Genomic DNA, 20,660 nt, shown 5'->3' with positions numbered 1-20,660 from the left:
ACGGAAAATTTAAAACTTAAACTTACTTAAACAGTTCAATACCTACTTTGATGTTATATGTGGATTTATGTATGAAAAATACTTGAAAAATTCAATTTCGTGCATCGAATGAACTTTAAATTATAGACAACCAAACCTGGTATAAGCTTAAGCTTAACTAGAAGCAGTGTGTCGAATTTACTAGTTGAAATTCGAAATTCAGTTTTATGGCGAATCCGTTAATCAACTAATGGCTTACCATACCCATAAATGACAGTTATTTGTTGCATAAAGCAATTTGATTTCAATTCATACTTGGGAAGTTGTAAAATTTATGTTTACATTTTCCCCCAACAATCTTTATGATGCTTTTATGGCCATTAAAACTAAAGCAGCAGCAGTGGCATTGCACTCGTGAGAATATACACAACAACACGTATATATCTGTATTTACATATGTCTGTTGTCGGTTGTGTCAGGTACATTAAAATAAAAAAATTTGCATTATTTACTCGACTGTTCCGCGTATTGTTCGTCATTACTTGTACATGGAAGTGAGCGAGAGAGGATTTAGCGGAAATACCATAAATTCGACATATAGTTTGTGAGCATAAAAATAAAATGGAGTTAGTATGTTAGTATGTGTAAGTGTTAGTGCAGTTTAAAACTAATGTTTAGTGCTTTTAAAACTTAATTGTTATTGTAATGCGATAGTATATTTATATTAAGAGCTTATGTGAGGTTGCGCAGAATAAGAGCACTTAGTGACGAATGTTATGTTTCTATGTCAAAAATTAGATTAATTGTGTTAGAAATGCTAACTACTGACACATAAGATAGATAGATTAATGCGAGTAAAATTCAGAGTTGAGCTTTCTGTGTATCCTATTCCAGACATACTTCGCAACAGTTAGACTGTTGAATCACCGATCCGTGGTAAAATAAATCGAGGTATGGATAGAGAGTCACTATTTGTGAAGAGTCTATCGGCGCCTTATGGGGTTAGTGGTAGTCAGAGACACGAAAAAATGGTTATCGAGTTACAGTTGTCACCAGTTCAAAAAACATAGTTTTGAGATAAACGCATTTAAAGTTTGACACTAGTGTGTTTGAGTGCCTGAGCGCTCTTTGTTATTTGTCGAATAACTCGAAAAGTAATTATCGGATCAATTTCAAATTTTCAGAGAATATTTTTAATATTTTACTCTTGCATAAAAAAATTGATTTTTTTTGAAAATCCTGACTACCCCAAACCCCTTATTGCAAGTATACTTCACAGTTGATGTTCATGACGATTTTTAGCCTCTTCTCAACATAGCGTCCGGATGAAATATCTACATTTGGAATAAGATGTGGCTTGCCGAGAGCAGGCAGCTCAATTGACTTCTTATAAACTAATCTGGGAATATAAGGGCAAATGGTGCTCTTCTAGAAATTTGGAGTAAGATTTGGTTTGTTGAGAGAGAGAGAGAGAGAGAGAGTTCAATTGATTTCTTATCGACTATTCTGGGAATAAAAGGACATTTGGTGCTCTCCTAGAGATAAGGTATAAAGTTAGTCGTGGATGATCACGATAAGATCTGAAAGTAACGTAAAATATGCGATAGTTACGACAAAGCAGAAGAAATAAAGAGCTGCGAAGAAGCATCGGATTTGTTGGTTGGATTCTGTTAATAGTTAGAGAGACCCCGCTGGTGAGAATTTTCTCTATGAGACATTTGGTAGTGAGACTTATTGACTTAGCTGGAGATCGGAGCAAAATCGTTTATAGTCAAATGTTTAAACAAAAAACATGTGAAACATGAAAAAATGATTTTATTTCGAGAACCTAATAACGTGCTTAGAAAGCAAAAACCGTATACCTATATCTCAACAAGATATCAACAAACTTGTTATCGAACTCCTGTTCTTTCAGAGGCATAGACAGTAGTTGAGCGGTGAACTTATCCAATATTTTACTTGACGATCCACTATCCCGAAATAACAATGTAAAGTTGACGTTGTCTGGGTAAAAATAAGTGAAGTATACTCTCTAGTTATCAACGTTGCAGGTGTTTCTAAGTGGTACCAGTCTTGTGAAATGAGGAAGTAATGATAAGTTAAGGACTTCAGATTTCTTCAACGACGTTCATTATGAACAGTGATGATATATTTTTTTGTTATTTTAAGAAAATGTACTTATTTTTTTATTATTTTTGATAATGAACATTTCAAATATTGCTGCATTATACTATATAAAAGCTTTCTAATTGAATGTAAACAAAGACATAACCGGTAAATATCCTTGAGCTTGAACGTATTTTTAATTAGTTCGTAGCTTTCATAACCTCGTCACACGCTGCGCTGACCTCTAAAATTTGCAAGTCAAATTTTAATTGAAAACCAATTGAATTGTGGCCACTGTGGTAGCACGCAAACTGCAGAGACCGTTACGCCGCAAAATCATTACAACCACACATTCACATATACATTTATATACATATATATATATAAATACGAGTATAAAGTTATACGATTGAAGCGCATATTACTATGCGCTTATTTACATATGCAAATACTTTGATTGCCAACAACAACAACAAGTTTACGAAACTATTTTACATTCAAGGTGATGATGCCAGTCTAGCGTCTATTAAATTTTGGGTTCCGTACAATTTCGCAATTAATTTTAACTCCTGACTTAATTGATTGTAAACTACGGGTTATGGTCGAGGCAATTTCGGACACATGGCCAAACACAAACAAATAATTATTTTCGTTATTCATATAGTTAATAAATTATTCATACGTGTACTACTCGATATATGTGGGTATGTTATATTTCGTTTAAATTTATTTTGAGAAAATTAATTACAGTAAATGGTTTTGAAGACGTGTAAGCAAACAAATAAGTATGTGATTTACAATTCCCGTCTTCAAAGTCTGTATTTATGAGTAGCCACGTACAGCAGCTGTGTAAATAGTGTTTAATATACGAAAGAGCGATTTAAATACTTTACTCTCTGAATTATGAAAGGATTATTGAGCATATACCAATCTCCATAGAATCCCATTTAATCAATTTAAATTATTGAGAAATCTTAAGTTCCCTTAATGAAAAAGTTATTTCTCCAATCGAATTGTAATATAGTTCTCTAATGGAATGAATTTGTAAATGCTGCTTGAAGTAATATCAATTATCTAACAAATCTGCAATCATATTCTGAAGTAACTATATACTGATCTTTCAGTTTAAGAACTATTGAAATTATCCAAGGAAATAATTAAAAATTCTGAGACTTTGTATAATAGGATATTTTTATTAATGATTTGATTTAGTCCTTTATTAGGAAATCTAAATCAATTAACTGGAACTGATGAACATTATTACATTATGAGGCTCTACTTAACCGGAACGGACTGGGATTTACATACGTTTAAGGACTATCGACAGTTTTCTCAAATTTAATGAGGTGTATGTTCTTCGCCTTCACTAAAGAAATAATGATATATAGCACCAGAATCTAGTATAGGTAGATACATCAGTGTTGATTCAATGGCTTGGTTCGTATCATATGTTCTCGGTGAGAAGATTCTCAATGAATAAACGAATTAGTTTTGTTGTGATTAATGGAAAGAAGATGATTTTTACTAATTCAAAATTTGGACATTTTTTAACAATGAACTGACTGATTTTCAGGAAGATAAACTGTGTACAGACCTGTTATATTGGTTCTCTGAACTCGATACACACAGATGATTAAGTCAACCGAGAATGACTAAGAAGAATGAACACAACAAAAGAAACTTTTTAAAGTTAATGATAAGTATGTGCAGCTTGTGATATATGCTCCTAAAAAATATCCATAAAAATATAAAAGAAGAACAGCTCAATAACGAAGAAGAAGAAGCGCAAGGACGAACAAGAAAAAAGTACTTCAAGCATTACAGAATTTCGTTGCATCTTGCAAACATTTTTCACATTATTTCAACTTTGAACTTACACAGTCTAGTATTCCATTATAGGTTGGAATCCATTATATATACATGTCGCATCTTGCATGCTACGTGATCAGCTTAGTGTTATATGCGTTCAAATAACTTAATACTTTACTTAAATTCCAAAATATTGACCCGTATTCATCTATGCTATTTGCTAACCTCTCCATGCTTGCGTATTCAATGCGACAGGTTGGTTGGTACTCCATCAACTTCACGTCTCAATTTCATGTGACTCGAATCCATTATTCAATAGCCCCAAACCTAAGCAAACTAACTGGCCTTTCCAGCACATCTGCGTGTGTGTGTGTCTGGCGTTGCGAGTTAAATTCCAACTCGTTTTCATAAGCAAATGAAGTGAAATTAATTGAAGGTATAAAAGCGTCCAAGCTACATACGAGACACATAGTCAAGAAGCTTAGCAGAATATTTGTAAAGTCAGAGGAACAGCTGTCTGAGATGAATAAGCGCAGCACGAAGGCACAGTGATGGATTGATGAATGACGGAGAGGGAGAAGGACGTTGTACCAACCTTATGAAGTTATCTTAGATTGTATATATTTATGAATTCAAGTGAGACCATATGCATTAGGGTGATTCTTAAGGTTATAAAAATGCGAATATTTTTCATGTTTCATCATCTCAATAGGACAGTAACAATATTTAAATGTATTGTACAAATGTAGGCGTAGAAATCGGTATTAAGGAAAGAGTCGACGTTTTAGATAAAATGTTTCCGGGAAATTTTAGTAGAGGGTTCCAAGTTCAGTTAACCTTGGTACGTTACGACTATGTTAGGTTGGTTGAAAATCTCAACTCAATATTGGGCTCTCAATTGGCTTCCATCTAAGCACCAATGATCAACTCACTGGATTTAAAAGCTTTTTTTCATGCTACTAGTAAAATTTTCTTTGTTTGAAACATTATGAACGATTGAAGATATTCAGTTCCAACCAGCTGAAGTCTGCTCTTCCACAGAGGTAATATTCTAACATTTTATCACGCTCATTCTCTTTCTTAATTCCCTTTTTTCTAAAAGTAGAAGCCTTCTGGTCTACCTCTGTGCCACATTACACCAAAGTAATTTTGTTGTACTTATGTATTGGAGGTGCTCGAGATGTATCGACGTTTAATAAAACGTATAATAGATTCTTATGAGTTTTCAAGTGAAACAAACCGTATCAAGCATTGATCCTCCTTAAACGTGATAGTAACGTGTTCGACTATAATAGTTCCATTGTATAGTTTGAGATTCAGTCTAATCTGATAAACAAAGTTTGTTTTTCTATGTTTAAGAACCACCCTAAAATTTCCATATGCCTTTGACTATTTACACGCTATCTGAGAACACACAGGAATATATGCTATATATCCTGTGGTTTCTTGTAACTTCTATTGTAAACCACACACATACATACCTTTATACAATGTATATACATACAATAAATTAGCTATGAGCTTAGTTCACTGCATTACTTAATATATTAAATATTAATCTACTTACTTGACTAAACCAGCACATACCCTCACACACAGTTATATACAACCACAAAACCTCACATCCACACATGCATTCAAAGCTGTACACAGTCTGTGCCGAACTCCGTTATCTATCTACTGTGGCTACCGCTACCGCGACTTGACGAGCTGCGACGTTTAATAATCGCCAACAAACCGGATGAGCTCGTATCCGAAGGTTGTTTTTTTATTTTCGTTTTCGTGATTTCCAGTTGCTGCTACATACTTGGATTCCAACTAGTGGTGGTTGAGTATTGGCAAGTGAGCACCTTCTTGAAGGCCTTACGAAACACTTCATTGAAGGTGGTATAGAAGATGGGATTCACCATGGACGAGGCATAGCCCAGCCAGGTGACTACATCGAAGACCCAGTGCGCTATACGATTCTCGCAATCACCACATATTGTCGGCAACAGATTGAGCACAAAGAAGGGTGACCAAAGTATGACGAATGTGAAGAATACCACACCTAGTACTTTGGTTGCCTTCTGTTCGAGTTTGATGATGCGTCCGTGACGTGAGGAATTGCGTGAAATCACGCTTGAGTTGCGTGAATGATGTGAGCGTACGGTTTGGTTGCGTTGCAGCAGACATGGTGAGGAATGTGGCGTGCTGGATTTTGGACGCAACCTACCCGTCTCGACGACATTTACCGCGCCATCGCAGGCCGTGGAAACTTGTAGATAATTCATGTTGTTGTGACTGCGCAACGTGGCGGAACGTCGCAGCGGTGTTGCTGAGGAGGAGCTGGTGAGTACCGTACCGGTTTTGGTTGGTGTAAGCAATAGTGTAGTGCGCGCGCTGCCAAAGCTGGAACCACGCCGGCGATGACGACTCGCATCCCAAGTGATCACCGATGCCGTCTTTGAAATGCTAAGTTTTCGACGTCCCGGGCAGGGGGTGCCAGGCGGCGGTGCCACACTCAAGTAACTACCCGGCGTGCTGCTATCATTCGAGTGTACAGTTAGCGAACTAGCGCTATGATTGTTATTCATGCGTTCGGCCGTGCTCGGGCTGAGATGTGTGACGGCATTGCCATTACCGCTGCTGTTATTCGTAACCAATATACTGCTCAACTCTTCTTCCGGTGGATTGAGTAAATTTTCAATTTCCATAACATTGGTCACCTTGAAAGTGGTGGGTATGATTTTCACCTCGGTCGGTTTGACGCAATTCGCCAACGGCCGATCGCCGAAATATGGGCATGTGCAGATAGGTGGCAGCTCTGCTTGCCTATCGTTGCTGCGCTGACATTGTGATTTGCCGCTATGCTCCATCTCTGTGTCGGAGTGTCGATTGGCGGGTGCGGCGTTGCCGTCTGTGCTGCTCGTCGCTTGACTGGATTGCCGCGAGAGGAAGAGTAACGCATTTTTCGGCAAACTGTTGAAACGATTGCGGCGCTGTGGTGGTGGCGTATCGGCACGCACCTCGCGTATGCCCTGCGTTGCTGTGGAATAGCGGCGCCGGTTTTTTGAATTCTGCATTGCGTGTTGCGGTTTGCACGATGGCGAAAGGGATCTGAAAAGGTAGGAGGGTTTTGTTACAACTTTTAATTAAAGTTTAAGTAGGTAAGCAAGCCATAAATTCAGACAAAGCAAGTCGAGTCGTAAGCCTTAGATACTTGCGAATTAATAGATTATTGATTTATTTGTTTACATATTTTATGAAGACTACCATTCGTTTTTTATATTAGCAGACATTTTTGGAACGTGGCATATGTAAAGAATGAGAATATTGTTGAAAATTTAAACAAAAAAAATTACAATTACAAAATCAAAAGAACATTTCAAGCTTCTCTTTCAATTCAATTCAATTCTTTGTAAATTACCCAAACTCTTGTTGTTTATTTACTTACAAAACACCTTCTTATTATACTATTCTAGAGCACGCCCACTAACTTCCTATTATAATAAGTTCGTAGAAAAGTTTCTATTTTCCATTAATAAATTTATATTTTCTGCTAAGAATTTGTTGTGTTTTATTATGATTCAGATAATTGTTATTTACATAATTGCCAACAGTTACTGCATAATTTTCATTTTCACAGAAGTAAGATAAAAATGAGTTTCTAATTTCCACTTGCATTTTGTTCTCTTCTTCTTCTTCTTGACTGGCGTAGACACCGCTTACGCGGTTATAGCCGAGTCCAAAACAGCGCGCCACGTATCCCTCCTTCTGGCAGTTTGGCGCCAATTGGTTATTCCAAGCGAAGCCAGGTCCCTCTCCACCTGGTCCTTCCATCGGAGTGGAGGTCTCCCTCTTCCTCGGCTTCCACCAGCGGGTACTGCATCGAATACTTTCAGAGCTGGAGCACTTTCATCCATTCGAACAACATGACCTAGCCAGCGTAGCCGCTGTTTTTTTATTCGCTGGACTATGTCTATGTCGTCGAATAACACATACAGCTCATCGTTCCATCGTCTGCGGTATTCGCCGTTGCCAATTCTTAAGGGACCATAAATCTTCCGCAAAACCTTTCTCTCGAAAACTCCTAGTGCCGTCTCATCGGATGTTGACATCGTCCACGCTTCTGCACCGTAAAGTAGGACGGGAATGATGAGAGACTTGTAGAGTTTGGTTTTTGTTCGCCGAGAGAGGACTTTACTTTTCAATTGCCTACTTAGTCCATAGTAGCACCTGTTGGCAAGTGTGATTCTGCGTTGGATTTCCAAGCTGACATTGCCATTGCTGTTAATGCTGGTTCTCAGGTAGACGAAATTATCTACAACTTCAAAGTTATGACTGTCAACAGTGACGTGGGAGCCAAGACGCGAATGCGCTGCCTGTTTGCTTGACGACAGAAGATATTTCGTCTTGTCCTCGTTTACCACCAGACCCATACGCTTCGCTTCCTTATCCAGTCTGGAGAAAGCAGAACTAACGGCGCGGGTGTTGTTTCCAATGATATCGATATCATCGGCGTACGCCAGTAGCTGTACACTCTTATAGAAGATTGTACCTCCTCTGTTTAGCTCTGCAGCTCGTATTATTTTCTCCAGCATCAGGTTAAAGAAATCACACGAGAGTGAGTCACCTTGTCCGAAACCTCGTCTGGTATCGAACGGCTCGGAGAGGTCCTTCCCGATTCTCAACGGAGGTAAATATACATAGATAATAATTATTCTTCAAACAATAAGTGGCGGAATAAGAATTAAACGAAGCTTCTTATTTGTTTTGTATAACCCTGATATAACTTAAATGAAATGATTTTTATTTAATTTATTTTAATTTGTGAAATACTCATTTTAGTGTAGTTCTGTCCATACGATATTAGGTTCTGAAAACGATCTTAGTTTCAGTGGCGTTATCATATAAATCTGAGAGAAGTTCGTTGATTAATCGAAATTTATCTGATGTGTTCTATTGATATTTGTAGATTGAAGATTCTGGATAGACTACCAGTGTAGAACTGTCTAATTGAATTTATTTTTCAGCTGAATCAACATTATACCTGCAAGAATATCTCAATTCGGTGCTTCATACCATTGCAACCCTAAAAAAATGGTTAAGTCTGAATGTTTACGCCAAAGATGGTGTTCAAATGGGATGGATAAGTAAAGTTCAGAATATGGTAGGATAAACTTATTTTCTTCAATTGAGGCTAGAGGATACGTTTGGGTGCTCAGGATTAGTGTTCTGAGTACAACAACTATTAGTTAGTTATGTATTATAGTTGTTAAAACAAAGGATTTTTCTATAGGGACCATAGAGGCTATTTTTGTCCGCACTTTTGTAATTTCTCTTCATTAAGGTTTGCCATTTCATTAACGAAAGATATGCATACAATCCAACAACGAGTCGAAATTATAAAAATTTACCACCGAAATTCAGAGTCAGTGGCCTCAACTTTAAGAGCGCTACGTTCAATTTATGGTCGTCCTAATCGTCCTGTCAGATTAACAATTGAAAGCCTAAGGAAAAAAATTAGAATCCACAGGTACAGTATAAAATGTTCCCATGCCAGTGAGACAAAGAGGTGCCCGTAATGTTGAGAATATTGCTGCCTCTAGCGCATCAATTGAGGAAGACCCAAATCAGTCTCTCATACGTCGTTCCCAAGCATTGGGCATCTCTGTGACGTTGTTGTGGCGAATTTTACGAAAAGAGCTCTGCCTTCATCCTTCCAAGATCAAATTGACGTAAGAACTGAAGCCGCGTCACTACCAGAATCATATGTGCGTGAATTGGGCTGAGCAACCACTTGAAAATCGAGAAATCGAGTGCGCGTGGTGGCCATGCAAAAGAAAGTGAACATTTTCCTAAAATTTGTTATAATTTGTCTAATCATCTGGGATGTTACCTAACAACACACTAATTGGCGCAATAATGCTAACTGTGAATTTCTATTTTAAGCATTTAAGACAAATTTGCGCTTAATCTCCATTCCACCAAATCCCAGCATGTCCTCATTGCCACATTATTGAAACAATTTCAGATCCCCACACACACGCACACACATTTTTTTCGCAATCTCGCTTGTGCCATTGACTGCGTTTTCTTCTTTTCGCCTTTTGTTCGCAGTTATTTTGAGATCTTTGTGTCCACACGGACATACTTAGCGAAAATGTCAATTAGCAAAGTCGCCAAGGACATAATAGAACATATTTAATTGTTTGACATTCTGTCAGATTATGTGCATTGCAGCATGAGAAAATGTAGCACGCAGTTGAAGAAGGAAGCAAAAAAATCTCTACAAAATTTGAGAGTCTGTACTTAAGATTTTTTCGAGAATAAATTTGTGGCGCCGTTGGTTTTGGATTTTTTGTTGTTGCTGCTGTTTGTTTGACAGGCTTAATATGAGTGGTTTCGCTAAGCAGTTATAAGTGCCACAAGCACAGCCCCGTTTACAGAGACTTCAGTTTAGCAAAGACGTTGAAGTTTTGTTATTGTTGCTTTAAGGATTTCTTGATGCAGCGCAGTAGAAAGGAGCTCTCTACATTTTCATTTAATATTTTGTGCTTTTTGCCGAGAAGCACGTTCAACGTATACTTTAAGAGAGCTACCAGCATTTTCACGTTGCAATATTAATGCGAATGTCCCTGCAACGGCAGCAGCATGTGGCACGTGCAATGCGGCCATCACACATTTCAGCTAAGACATGGTAAGTGTAGCAGTAGAAGAAGCAGCGGCAAAAAAAGAATCGCACATTTTCTTTCGCCTTTCGGAAATGTATAATATTTCATAAGCGCGCTGCTGCAGTAGCGAAGCAATAAAAGTGGCCATGCGCAAGCTGTAAGCTCCATAATGTGGCAGGTAAGTGAGTGCATGCATAATGGTAGCTGGAGATATTTTGTGACTTTCTAAAAATGTCAGTCTTCATACAGCGTGCGAAGATGAATTGTGCTACAACCATATGTCTATAATATATATATAACGGTACATTGGGTATGCATATTACATATCTTCCAACATCTTTTATTACTTTAAGCATTTTGATTATATTAATCGAACTTTGATGAATGCAAATTCTATATAGAATAAGATTTTCATGTTCAGAATTAAAACAACAATTTTGTTTATTTACTCAAGCTTCAAAACGTATTATTCTGGACCATGATCCAGACGAATTTTTATACTCTCATAATAAAGTTGCTAAGAGAGTATTATAGTTTAGTTCACATAACGGTTGTTTGAAAGCATAAAACTAAACAAGTTAGACATAGGGTTATATACATACATATATCATCAGGATGACGAGACGAGTTGAAATCCGGATGTCTGTCTGCCCGTCCGTCCGTGCAAAGGATAGCTTCACTCGGACCATTGCCACGCAATTTAGGCATATTTTGATGTAAGTGATGTTTGAAAGTGGGCGTGACAGCGCCTCCAATAGTTTTTTTGCATATGTATATGTCGCAAACCAATAATGCTATATAAACCAAACATTTTGCAGTCACTTCCCTTACATACCCCATTACACACCATTAAAATAGGGGAAATCGGATAATAACCACGCCCACCTCCCATACAAAGTTTATGTTAAAAATTACTAGAAAAGCGTTAACTCATTAACAAGAAACACTAAATTTTTCAGAAGAAATGGAAGAAGTAAGCTGAAATTAGAATAAAACAAGTAAGGAAGGGCTAAGTTTTATACTCTCGCAATTTATTGATGTAATTTTATAAAAAATCATCGAATCGAAAATCATCATAAATAGTATATGGGGACTGAGGTAATTCCTAAACCGATTTCACTCGTTTTCACCACCAAGATACAATGTATCGAAGACTATACGCTCACTTAATTTAATATTACTTATAATTAGGTATATGGGATCTGGGGGAAGCTATGACCCGATTTTTACCATTTCAGGTACTTAGAGAAACTGTTATAAGAAAAAAATTCAGAGGGAATGAATTACATAAAAATATCTGAGGGATTTACCTATATTTTCGGTGAAAAATTACCCTTAGGCACTGAGTTCTTCATGTTCGATATCAGGGGCCTTGAAAAGTCGATTTTGGCAATTTTTCCACAAGTGATGTCACAGCTCAAATACAGTATTTGTGTAATGTTTTATTCCGCTATCTTCATTTGTTCCTAATGTATATATGTATTATAAAGTGAACGAATCAAAAAAATTCAAAGAATTCAGAATTTGTATGGGAGGTGGGCGTGGTTATTATCCGATTTCTTTCATTTTTGGACTGTATAAGGAAATGGCTAAAATAAAGGACTGCAGAAAGTTTGGTTTATATAGCGTTATTGGTTTGCGAGTTATATACAAAAAACCTATTTGGGGGTGGGGTCACGCCCACTTTTCCAAAAAAAATTACATCCAAATGTGCTCCTCCCTAATGGGATCCTATGTTCCAAATTTCATTTTCATAACTTTATTTATGGCTTAGTTATGATACTGTATAGGTTTTCGGTTTCCGCCATTTTGTGGGAGTGGCAGTGGACCGATTTTGCATTTCGAAAGCAATCTTCTCAGGGTGCCAAGGAACATATGTTCCAAGTTTCATTAAGATATCTTATTTTTCACTGAAGTTATCGCTTGCACGGACAGACGGACGGACAGACATCCGGATTTCAAATCCACTCGTCATCCTGATCATTTATATAAATATAGCCCCAAACAATCGTTATGTAAACAAAACTATTATACTCTGTGCAACAGTTTGCGAGAGTGTAAAAATTGGAAAAATTGGCGTGGCGTCGCCCACTTATATATCAAAAAGCATATCTCAGGATTCGATTTCAATGGAATTCGATACATATTTTATTGACATCCTAATGACAGGGATGTGAAATGGGCGAAATAAATCAATTTTGAATTCCGTCTGATTCCTCCACTTTATAACATATACATAAGGGACCAATAAAGATAGCGAAATAAAACTTTACACATACTGCATATCATCTGTGGTTTCACTTGTGAAAAAATTGTCGAAATCGAACTATAACTTTTCAATGCCCCGGATATATCGAACAAGAAGAACTCAGTGCCTAAGTGTAATTTTTATACTCTCGCAACAAAAGTTGTATTATAGATTTGTCCACATAACGGTTGTTTGTAAGTCCTAAAACTAAACGAGTTAGATATAAGGTTATATATACCAAAGTGATCAGGGTGACGAGTACAGTTCAAATCCGGATGTCAATCTGTCCGTCCGTGCAAGCTGTAACTTGAGTAAAAATTTAGGTATCTTAATGAAACTTGGAACACGTGTTCCTTGGCACCATAAGTTCGAAGATGGGCGGATTCCTACATCTGCCACGCCCACAAATTGGCGATAACCGAAAACACATAAAGAGCTATAACTAAGCCATAAAAAAAGCTATGAAAGTAAAATTTGGTACCTTCCTTCTAGGAAGAGGCATACTTGGATGTAATTTTTTTTTGTAAAGTGGGCGTGGCCCCGCCCCTACTAAGTTTTTTGAACATATATCGTAAACTACTAAAGCTATATTAACCAAATTTGCAGGAGTCGTTTTTTTCAGGCATTTCCTTACATAGTCTAAAAATGGAGGAAATCGGATTATAACCATAATTATAAAGAAGGTACAGAAGAGCTGTACTCAAAATGGTATACCAAATTTCAAATGGGAGTGGTTCCGCCCATTTATGGGTCAAAAACCATATCTCCGAAACTACTCAACCAATTTCACTGAAATTCGGTTTGTAATATTTCCCTTACATCTCAATTTTATGTTGTGAAAATAGTCCAAATCGGTTCACAACCACGCCTACTTCCTATATACCAGAACTTTGAAGTCGGTCTGAGTTGTTTACTTTGCAATATATAAAGTAAGCACTAGTGCAGATACGGGACAGAACTTTGCACAAATACTACATTTATAGTGTGGCATCGCCCTTTTAGAAATCGTCGAAAGCGGACCATAAATTTTCAAGGCCCCATATATCGAACATGAGGACCTCAGGGCTTCTAATTTTTTTACCGGAAATATAAGTAACTCCCTCAGATATTTTGAAGAAATTCATGGGAATATCTTTCATTTATTAATATGTCTCCGTGCCTAAAATACGGGTCATAACTTCACCAAACTTCCTCCATATAATATTAGGGTTTCCAACTTTCAATGGACTTTACACCATATATATGACGAATATGTGGGTGAAATTGTGTCCTATATTAATAAAATTAAATAAATAAATTGCGAGAGTATAAAATGTTCGGTTACACCTAAACTTAGCCCTTCCTTACTTGTTCTATGAAAATATCGGTAAATTTCTTAGATATTTTAATGTAATTTAGAGAAAATATTTAAATGTTAAAATTAATCTCTCGATACTTCAATTAATTCTTCGAGAATTTTTTAGTAGTGAGAAAACTATTATTAATTGATTAAGAAATCGTATCCATTAGTCGTACTGACCAAAAGTAGCCGGGCTGGAAACCATTTGTAGGAGCTGTTTTGAAGAAGATATGGAAACATCTCAACATTTTCTTCATGACAACACGAATCTCACAGCTTAAGGCAACCGGGAAAGCTAATATAGAATAAAAATAAAACATTAACAGAGTTTTGATGGATTCAAAGTGTTTTGTCGATACATATGATAAAGGTACAGGAGTTCTCTTTCTGCTTTCACAAAGGATCTGATATTACATTTTGATGATATATTTCGTCTCCTGACATACCTTACATGCTTTTATAAAACGGGAAGTACAATTTCTTGTCATTGGTTACTAAGAAAACGGCATAATAATGCTTCAAATCTCAAACAAACCAATTGAACTGACTGTTATAACTGTGTTGAATAAGAAAAACCTGGTGACTGAATCTGGTGCTGAACGGTAACCAATTGAAATATTTCCAGCCATCAAGCACAGAATAACTGCATTCACATCTTGGCTTCCATGTCTCTATTGACAATCATAACTTCGCTATTGTCGAGTTGGGCGAAAACGCTTAGCCATAGGAAAACCGATTCGATCAGCAGTGAAGCGTAATAAATCGATAGACGTGCGTCGCCAGCAGCGAGCGAAAGGCAAACATTTAAAGCTTTAAGTAAACGGTAAACGCAAAGAAATCGAAAAAGAAATAAAAACTGCTCGGACGCGCTGTCTAAAAAATCAAGTCAAATAAAAACTAATGTGCAATGGTCAATGCTTGGAAGCAGTAGAAAAGCTAAGAGTGAAAATACAAATACGAAATAATGCGTGAAGTGAAGTGTGAAAATGCCTTAGTGCTTTAAAAAGTAATAACAATAATAATAAAAATAAAGTGCGATTTAAAAATAATAATCGAGGAATAGCAAAGGAAATGAAAGGGGGCGATAAAAAAATATTGAATAACTTAATTATTAAAAACGGGTTGCGATGAATAAAAGAAGAAAAATATTTGAAACAGTGGATAGAGGGGGGATTGTTGTAGTATAGTACTCAAAAAACATACGGCAAATGAACAACGAATTGACTTCGAATATGGACAAAGCTAATGATATTATATTTATAAAGGAATCCATGTTTGTCAATTTCACGAAAGGTGCTTGAAAGGGCTGGCCTTCTTAAGGTTCAATTTTGAAAATATCAAAATATCCTTATATAAGGATTACCATTCTGCAATTATGATCTTATTAATTTATGACATTCAGATGGGGATAAACAAACTCCTAGAAGTATAACACATAATTTAATACTAAAAAAGTAAGGAAGGGCTAAGTTCGGGTGTCACCGAACATTTTATACTCTCGCAATTTAATTATTTAAATTTATTAATATAACAAACAATTTGACTCACATATTCGGCATATATGTATATGATATAAAGTCCATGGAAAGTTTGAAAACCCTAATATTAGGCATATGGGAGATAGATGAAGTTATGACCCGTTTTCAATCATTGTTGGCATGGAGACATATTATTAGAAGAAACATATTCCCTCAAAAATTATTTAAAATATCTGAGAGACTTAACTATAATTTCGGTAAAAAGTTTGTGAGAAGTACTGAGGTCCTCATATTCGATATATAGGGTCTTGAAAACTTATTGACCAATTTCAACGATTTTAGAAGGGCGATGCCACTCTTTAAATACAGTATTTTTGAAAAGTTCTGTGCCGATAATTTCACTAGTACTAACTTTATATATTGTAAAGTAAACAATTCCGACCGACTTCAGAGTTCTGATATATGGGAAGTAGGCGTGGTTGTGATCCAATTTGGACTATTTTCAAAATATATCATTGGGAAGCTAGGAAGATATTATGAACCGAATTTCATTGAAATTGGTCGAGTAGTTTCGGAGATATGGTTTTTGACCCATAAGTGGGCGGAACAACACCCATTTAAAATTTTCAGTGTTTAAAAAACTGCAGTCGAAGTAGCAGAGGTCGCAATATTTTTGCTTTTCACTGCTTCGACTGCGAGCGACTTCTTAAAATGAACAGTTACTTTTGCTTTTGCTTCTGAAGAAAACAGAAGTCGCAGTCGAAGCAAAAGCAGAAAACGATCGCCGACGAAAGGGAATCAGCAGCAGCAGTCGCCGTTTGAAAAGTTTTGATTTTGCTTTGCTGCTGCTTTGGCTAAGCAACGCAAGTCGAAGCAACAGCAACTGCTCGACTTCTGCAAGTCGCCAGCAGCAGCAGTCGCCGTTTGAAAATTTTTGATTTTTCTTTGCTGCTGCTTTCCATTCTGCAAATTGATCAAGATCGATACAGGAGCTTAATTGTTTAACTATGGCGCAAAGTGATATTTGGATGTATTTCGAGAATAGTGTTGATGAAGGCATAGCTACATGTAAAACATGTAAAAATAAGTTAAAAAATAATAGAATTTCAAATTTAAAAACTCATTTACTTAATTTACACAAAATAAATTTAAATGCTGCAAGTGTTGAACAGTTAGAAACGTCGTCGACGTCAAATTCCTCCATAACATTAAAAAAAACTATTAGAAAAAAATAAATAAAAATTGAAGTGAATAAAAAACAATTGCTGAGGTCATATATTGGGTTGGTGACAGAAGACAGCATTCCTTTCAATGTCTTAAATTCGGAAAATATGCGAAATATCGTTGACCCAATTTGTGATGGACTTAAAGCCGCTGACGGGAAAAAATTACGTTAAATGCATCAAACTGCAAAAAAACTTTGCAAACAGTGGCAAACAATGTAAAAGCGCATATAACCACTGAAGTGGCAAATAAATTATTGTCTCTAAAAATAGACAGTGCCACGCGGCTGGCAAGAAACTTTTTTGGCATAAGTGCTCAATATATTAGTTCAGCTCAAATAAAATCCCTTATATTGGGCATGGTAGAGCTTAAAGGTGTTGGATCGAGCACAGCCAAAAATCTCGCCGCTGAAGTGCTAAAAGTTCTAAATAAATACAATATAAACTTAAGCCAAATAGTGTCAATTACATCTGACAATGGTGCCAACATGCTTAAGACAACAAATATATTATCATTTGTTTTCGATGAAAATCTTGGCGAGGACGACGAATATTATTCAAACGATGAATATTTAAAAATAATTGAAAATATTGAAAAAGTGCCAAACGTGTTAATAGGGAATATTCAAGTTTGTCGTTGTGCTGCACATACAGCTCAACTGGTTGCTCGCGATGTTACCAAATCGTCGGATATGTTGAAATACCTATTTAATTGTCGCAACATGACGAAATTTATAAGAAAAACTTCAAATGGATTTCGCGAAATATTCGAGCTGAAACAGCTAAAAATGCCGCAACTAGATTGTCCGACCAGATGGGGATCCACATACACGATGCTAAAGGATTTGTTAGTGGCTAAAGATGAACTAACTGAAATTGAGTCAACTGAAAACAAAATCGAAGAAGACAATTTTGAAGTGGATGCATCGTTGTGGGATTTTATTGAAAACTATTGCTTAGTTTTCAGTCCATTGCAGAAAACAATAAAAAAATTTCAAGAAGAGCAACTGCATTATAGAAATTTTTACGCCCAATGGCTAAAATTAAAAATTTGCACAGATAAAATTGTAAATGATGCAACTCACGATATGACAAGAACGATTGGCGAAAAGATTCTGAGCTCTATAGAAATGCGATCGAAAATATTATTAAATAATAAATTTCTCATTTCGTGTTTGTTTTTGGATCCTCGTTTCCAACATACACTAACACCACAACAAAAAAATTATGCAGTGAATCATTTAAAATCGATATGGGACAGAATAAATGACATAAATTCTACTGGACAGTTATGCTCAACCCCAAATTCGGGCTCACATCAATCTGTGAACCATTTTTTTGATGAAGAAGATGAATTGTTAAACGCTTACTTAGAGCAAGGGATCCAAACGGAAGTCAGTAGTACATTCGACGTATACTCAAAGATTGACAATCTTCAACTTCCTTTCCAAAGAATCGATGCAGACGTTCTCACATTTTGGAAAGGAAAGCAGTGCACTGACCAGGAGCTATATGCACTAAGTAATGTTTGCTTTGCTGTACCACCAACTCAGGTAGATATATACAAATGTTTTAATACATTAATGTTCACAGTTTCATAAATACAAATGTTTTCTAACAGGTGACGATTGAACGAGCATTTTCGACGTTAAGACTTGTACTTACTGATTACCGAAATCGACTAAGTCAGGAAGTACTAGAGAATATACTGCTGGTCAAATTGAATCCAAGCTTTCTGGACTCAGCGATTGATAACTTATCTCTTTTTCAAGATGACGAAGATTTTGAAAGTTTATTTTGAATAATATTGTATTTTATGAAAAAAATGAAGTAAAAAAAAAAAACAAATTGTCAAACTGTTTAATTTATTAGGACAAACAGCATAAGCAGCAAAGTAAATCACGACAGCAGTCGCGAATCGAAAGCAGCAGCAAAGCAAAATCAAAACTTTTCAAACGGCGACTGCTGCTGCTGATTCGCTTTTCGTCGGCGATCGTTTTTTGCTTTTGCTTTGACTGTGACTTCTGTTTTTTTCAGAAGCAGAAGCAGAAGCAAAATCACATGAAATGAAACTTGCTGCAGTTTTTTAAACACTGAAAATTTTGTATACCATTTTGAGTGCAGCTCTTCTGCAGTGATCCGATTGCGCCCATCTTCGAACTTAACCTTCTTATGGTGCCAAGGGATACGACTTCCAAGTTTCATCAAGATATCTCAATTTTTACGGACGAACAGACAGGCAGCTGGATTTGAATTTTACTTGTCACCCTGATCATTTTGATATATACATATATCTAACTCGTTTAGTTTTAGGACTTACAACCAACTGTTATGTGGACAAAACTATAATACTCTCGTAACAACTTTGTTGCAAGAGTATGAAAATGTTACCTGACCTCCAAGTATTCCTTCGTACCATAGTCAGAAACCGGAATTGTCCCGGAACTTTATCTAAGAATTGCCAACTCTTAGGTATTCTATACAAGAATCATGATCTCGTTGTTGTCTGTCTCTGAATTTTTAACAAAAAATAAATTCAAGTAGGTGCCTACTAAACCAAAGTGATATTTCAACCCTTTTATTGACCAATTTTAACTTTATTCCTCAATGCATAAAATATTGGCCAACTCACAAAAGTGTTCTTAATTGCAATGCCTTCAGATCACTTACAATTATAGATTAAGTCCATACTTATTTGTTTATATCCTGTTCACACGTAATTAAAATTATTTCTCGAAATAATGCCAGATGATTTTATTCAAAGCTTTTTGCGTCAATAGCAATTCAACTTTCCCAACTCTGCTCACTTATTCACATTTATATTTACTTCAAAGAGCGCGTGTTAGTATAGTGTTCATTGCTTATTGCTTCTCGCTTCGCCTTCAGCATAAATATCATATTTTCAATAATTTGCACACGTTTATGCCGTGCACACAAGGCACGTGCCACAGCCATATGCATTTTATTGAAGCAACTTAGCCTTTGGCTTTGAATGCGTTTATATGGCATTTATATCAATAATAACGCACAAAAGAACACTCACATTTAGCTGTCTATGAATTTACACTCAGAGTTAAGTATGTTTAGAACAAATTGGGGTAAATAGTCTTTGAATACACATATACTATTTTCGTTGCACTATGAGAACGACTGACTTGGTGGGCGAATCGGGAAAGGAGGTAGTTGAGTAAAACTTATAAAATAAAGCTTATAGGATTTTAGTGATATTCCAAGACAAATAATAAGAAAAATAGACATAGCAAACTTATGGGTAAAAAAATTAATACAAATAAAAAAAAAATTAACTATTGGCCTACAACTTTGCTTCCGTCGTTTTCCAATAGATATCTCTAGGGTAAAGCACTGGTCGATTAAATCGTTTTATATCGATCTTGGACATTTGTGTCAACATTAACCCAACAAAATATTTGTAGAGATCTGTCTGCATACCAAACTTATTTTCAACTGAAAATGTCACATTTTAAGCCAAATTCTCGAAATTTGCACGGAATACGCATGCTACCAGAAAGAATGGTCGAAAGTAGTAGCTAGCGACGGCCAATATTTTGAATAACATTTTTGTAACCGTTTTTATACAAAAAACCTTATATTTACAAAAAAAAAAAAAAAAAACGGCGGAAACATAGTTGTAGACTAATAGTTAATTAAAAATGTTTATTAAACAAAAAAAAAAAAAAATATTTGTACCTTCCAGTCTCTTCGAAGAAGAGGTAATCATAATAATTTATAATTGTACATTTCGTCACTTGAACCCCTAACAACTTTTTAGTGCTCTTCGAAGTGGTCTAGAACAGGATTGGT

At 36.1% G+C, this 20,660-nt stretch overlaps 2 protein-coding genes across 3 annotated transcripts in view; one reads left to right on the top strand and one right to left on the bottom strand.

Moving 5' to 3' along the window:
- Positions 1-660: 660 nt before the first annotated feature.
- The window catches only part of LOC105215834 (5-hydroxytryptamine receptor 2A), a 136,330-nt gene continuing 116,330 nt past the window's right edge, over positions 661-20,660 (bottom strand). For both annotated transcript variants that reach the window (XM_054233839.1, XM_011189993.3), the window contains one exon: positions 661-6,993. In XM_054233839.1, coding sequence (XP_054089814.1) covers positions 5,694-6,993 — 1,300 coding nt within the window. In that variant the 3' untranslated portion in view covers positions 661-5,693. The remainder of the gene's footprint in view (positions 6,994-20,660) is intronic.
- LOC114804403 (zinc finger BED domain-containing protein 4) lies at positions 16,249-18,686 on the top strand. The gene is made up of 2 exons (XM_029042631.2): positions 16,249-18,391; positions 18,460-18,686. The coding sequence occupies exons 1-2, from the start codon at positions 17,198-17,200 to the stop codon at positions 18,637-18,639; spliced, it is 1,374 nt and encodes a 457-aa protein (XP_028898464.2). The 5' UTR covers positions 16,249-17,197; the 3' UTR covers positions 18,640-18,686.

The sequence above is a fragment of the Zeugodacus cucurbitae genome, chromosome 2, assembly GCF_028554725.1.
Source record: "Zeugodacus cucurbitae isolate PBARC_wt_2022May chromosome 2, idZeuCucr1.2, whole genome shotgun sequence".
Taxonomy (NCBI): domain Eukaryota; kingdom Metazoa; phylum Arthropoda; class Insecta; order Diptera; family Tephritidae; genus Zeugodacus; species Zeugodacus cucurbitae.
Note: the sequence above shows the minus strand (reverse complement) of the source record. Positions and strands in the feature narration are given on the sequence as shown.

Excerpts from the sequence above, each read along its gene's own strand:
- LOC114804403 (XM_029042631.2), top strand. The coding sequence starts at position 17,198 with ATGGTAGAGCTTAAAGGTGTTGGATCGAGCACAGCCAAAAATCTCGCC. Across the intron at positions 18,392-18,459 it reads TTGCTGTACCACCAACTCAG|GTGACGATTGAACGAGCATT; the intron begins GTAGATATATAC and ends GTTTTCTAACAG.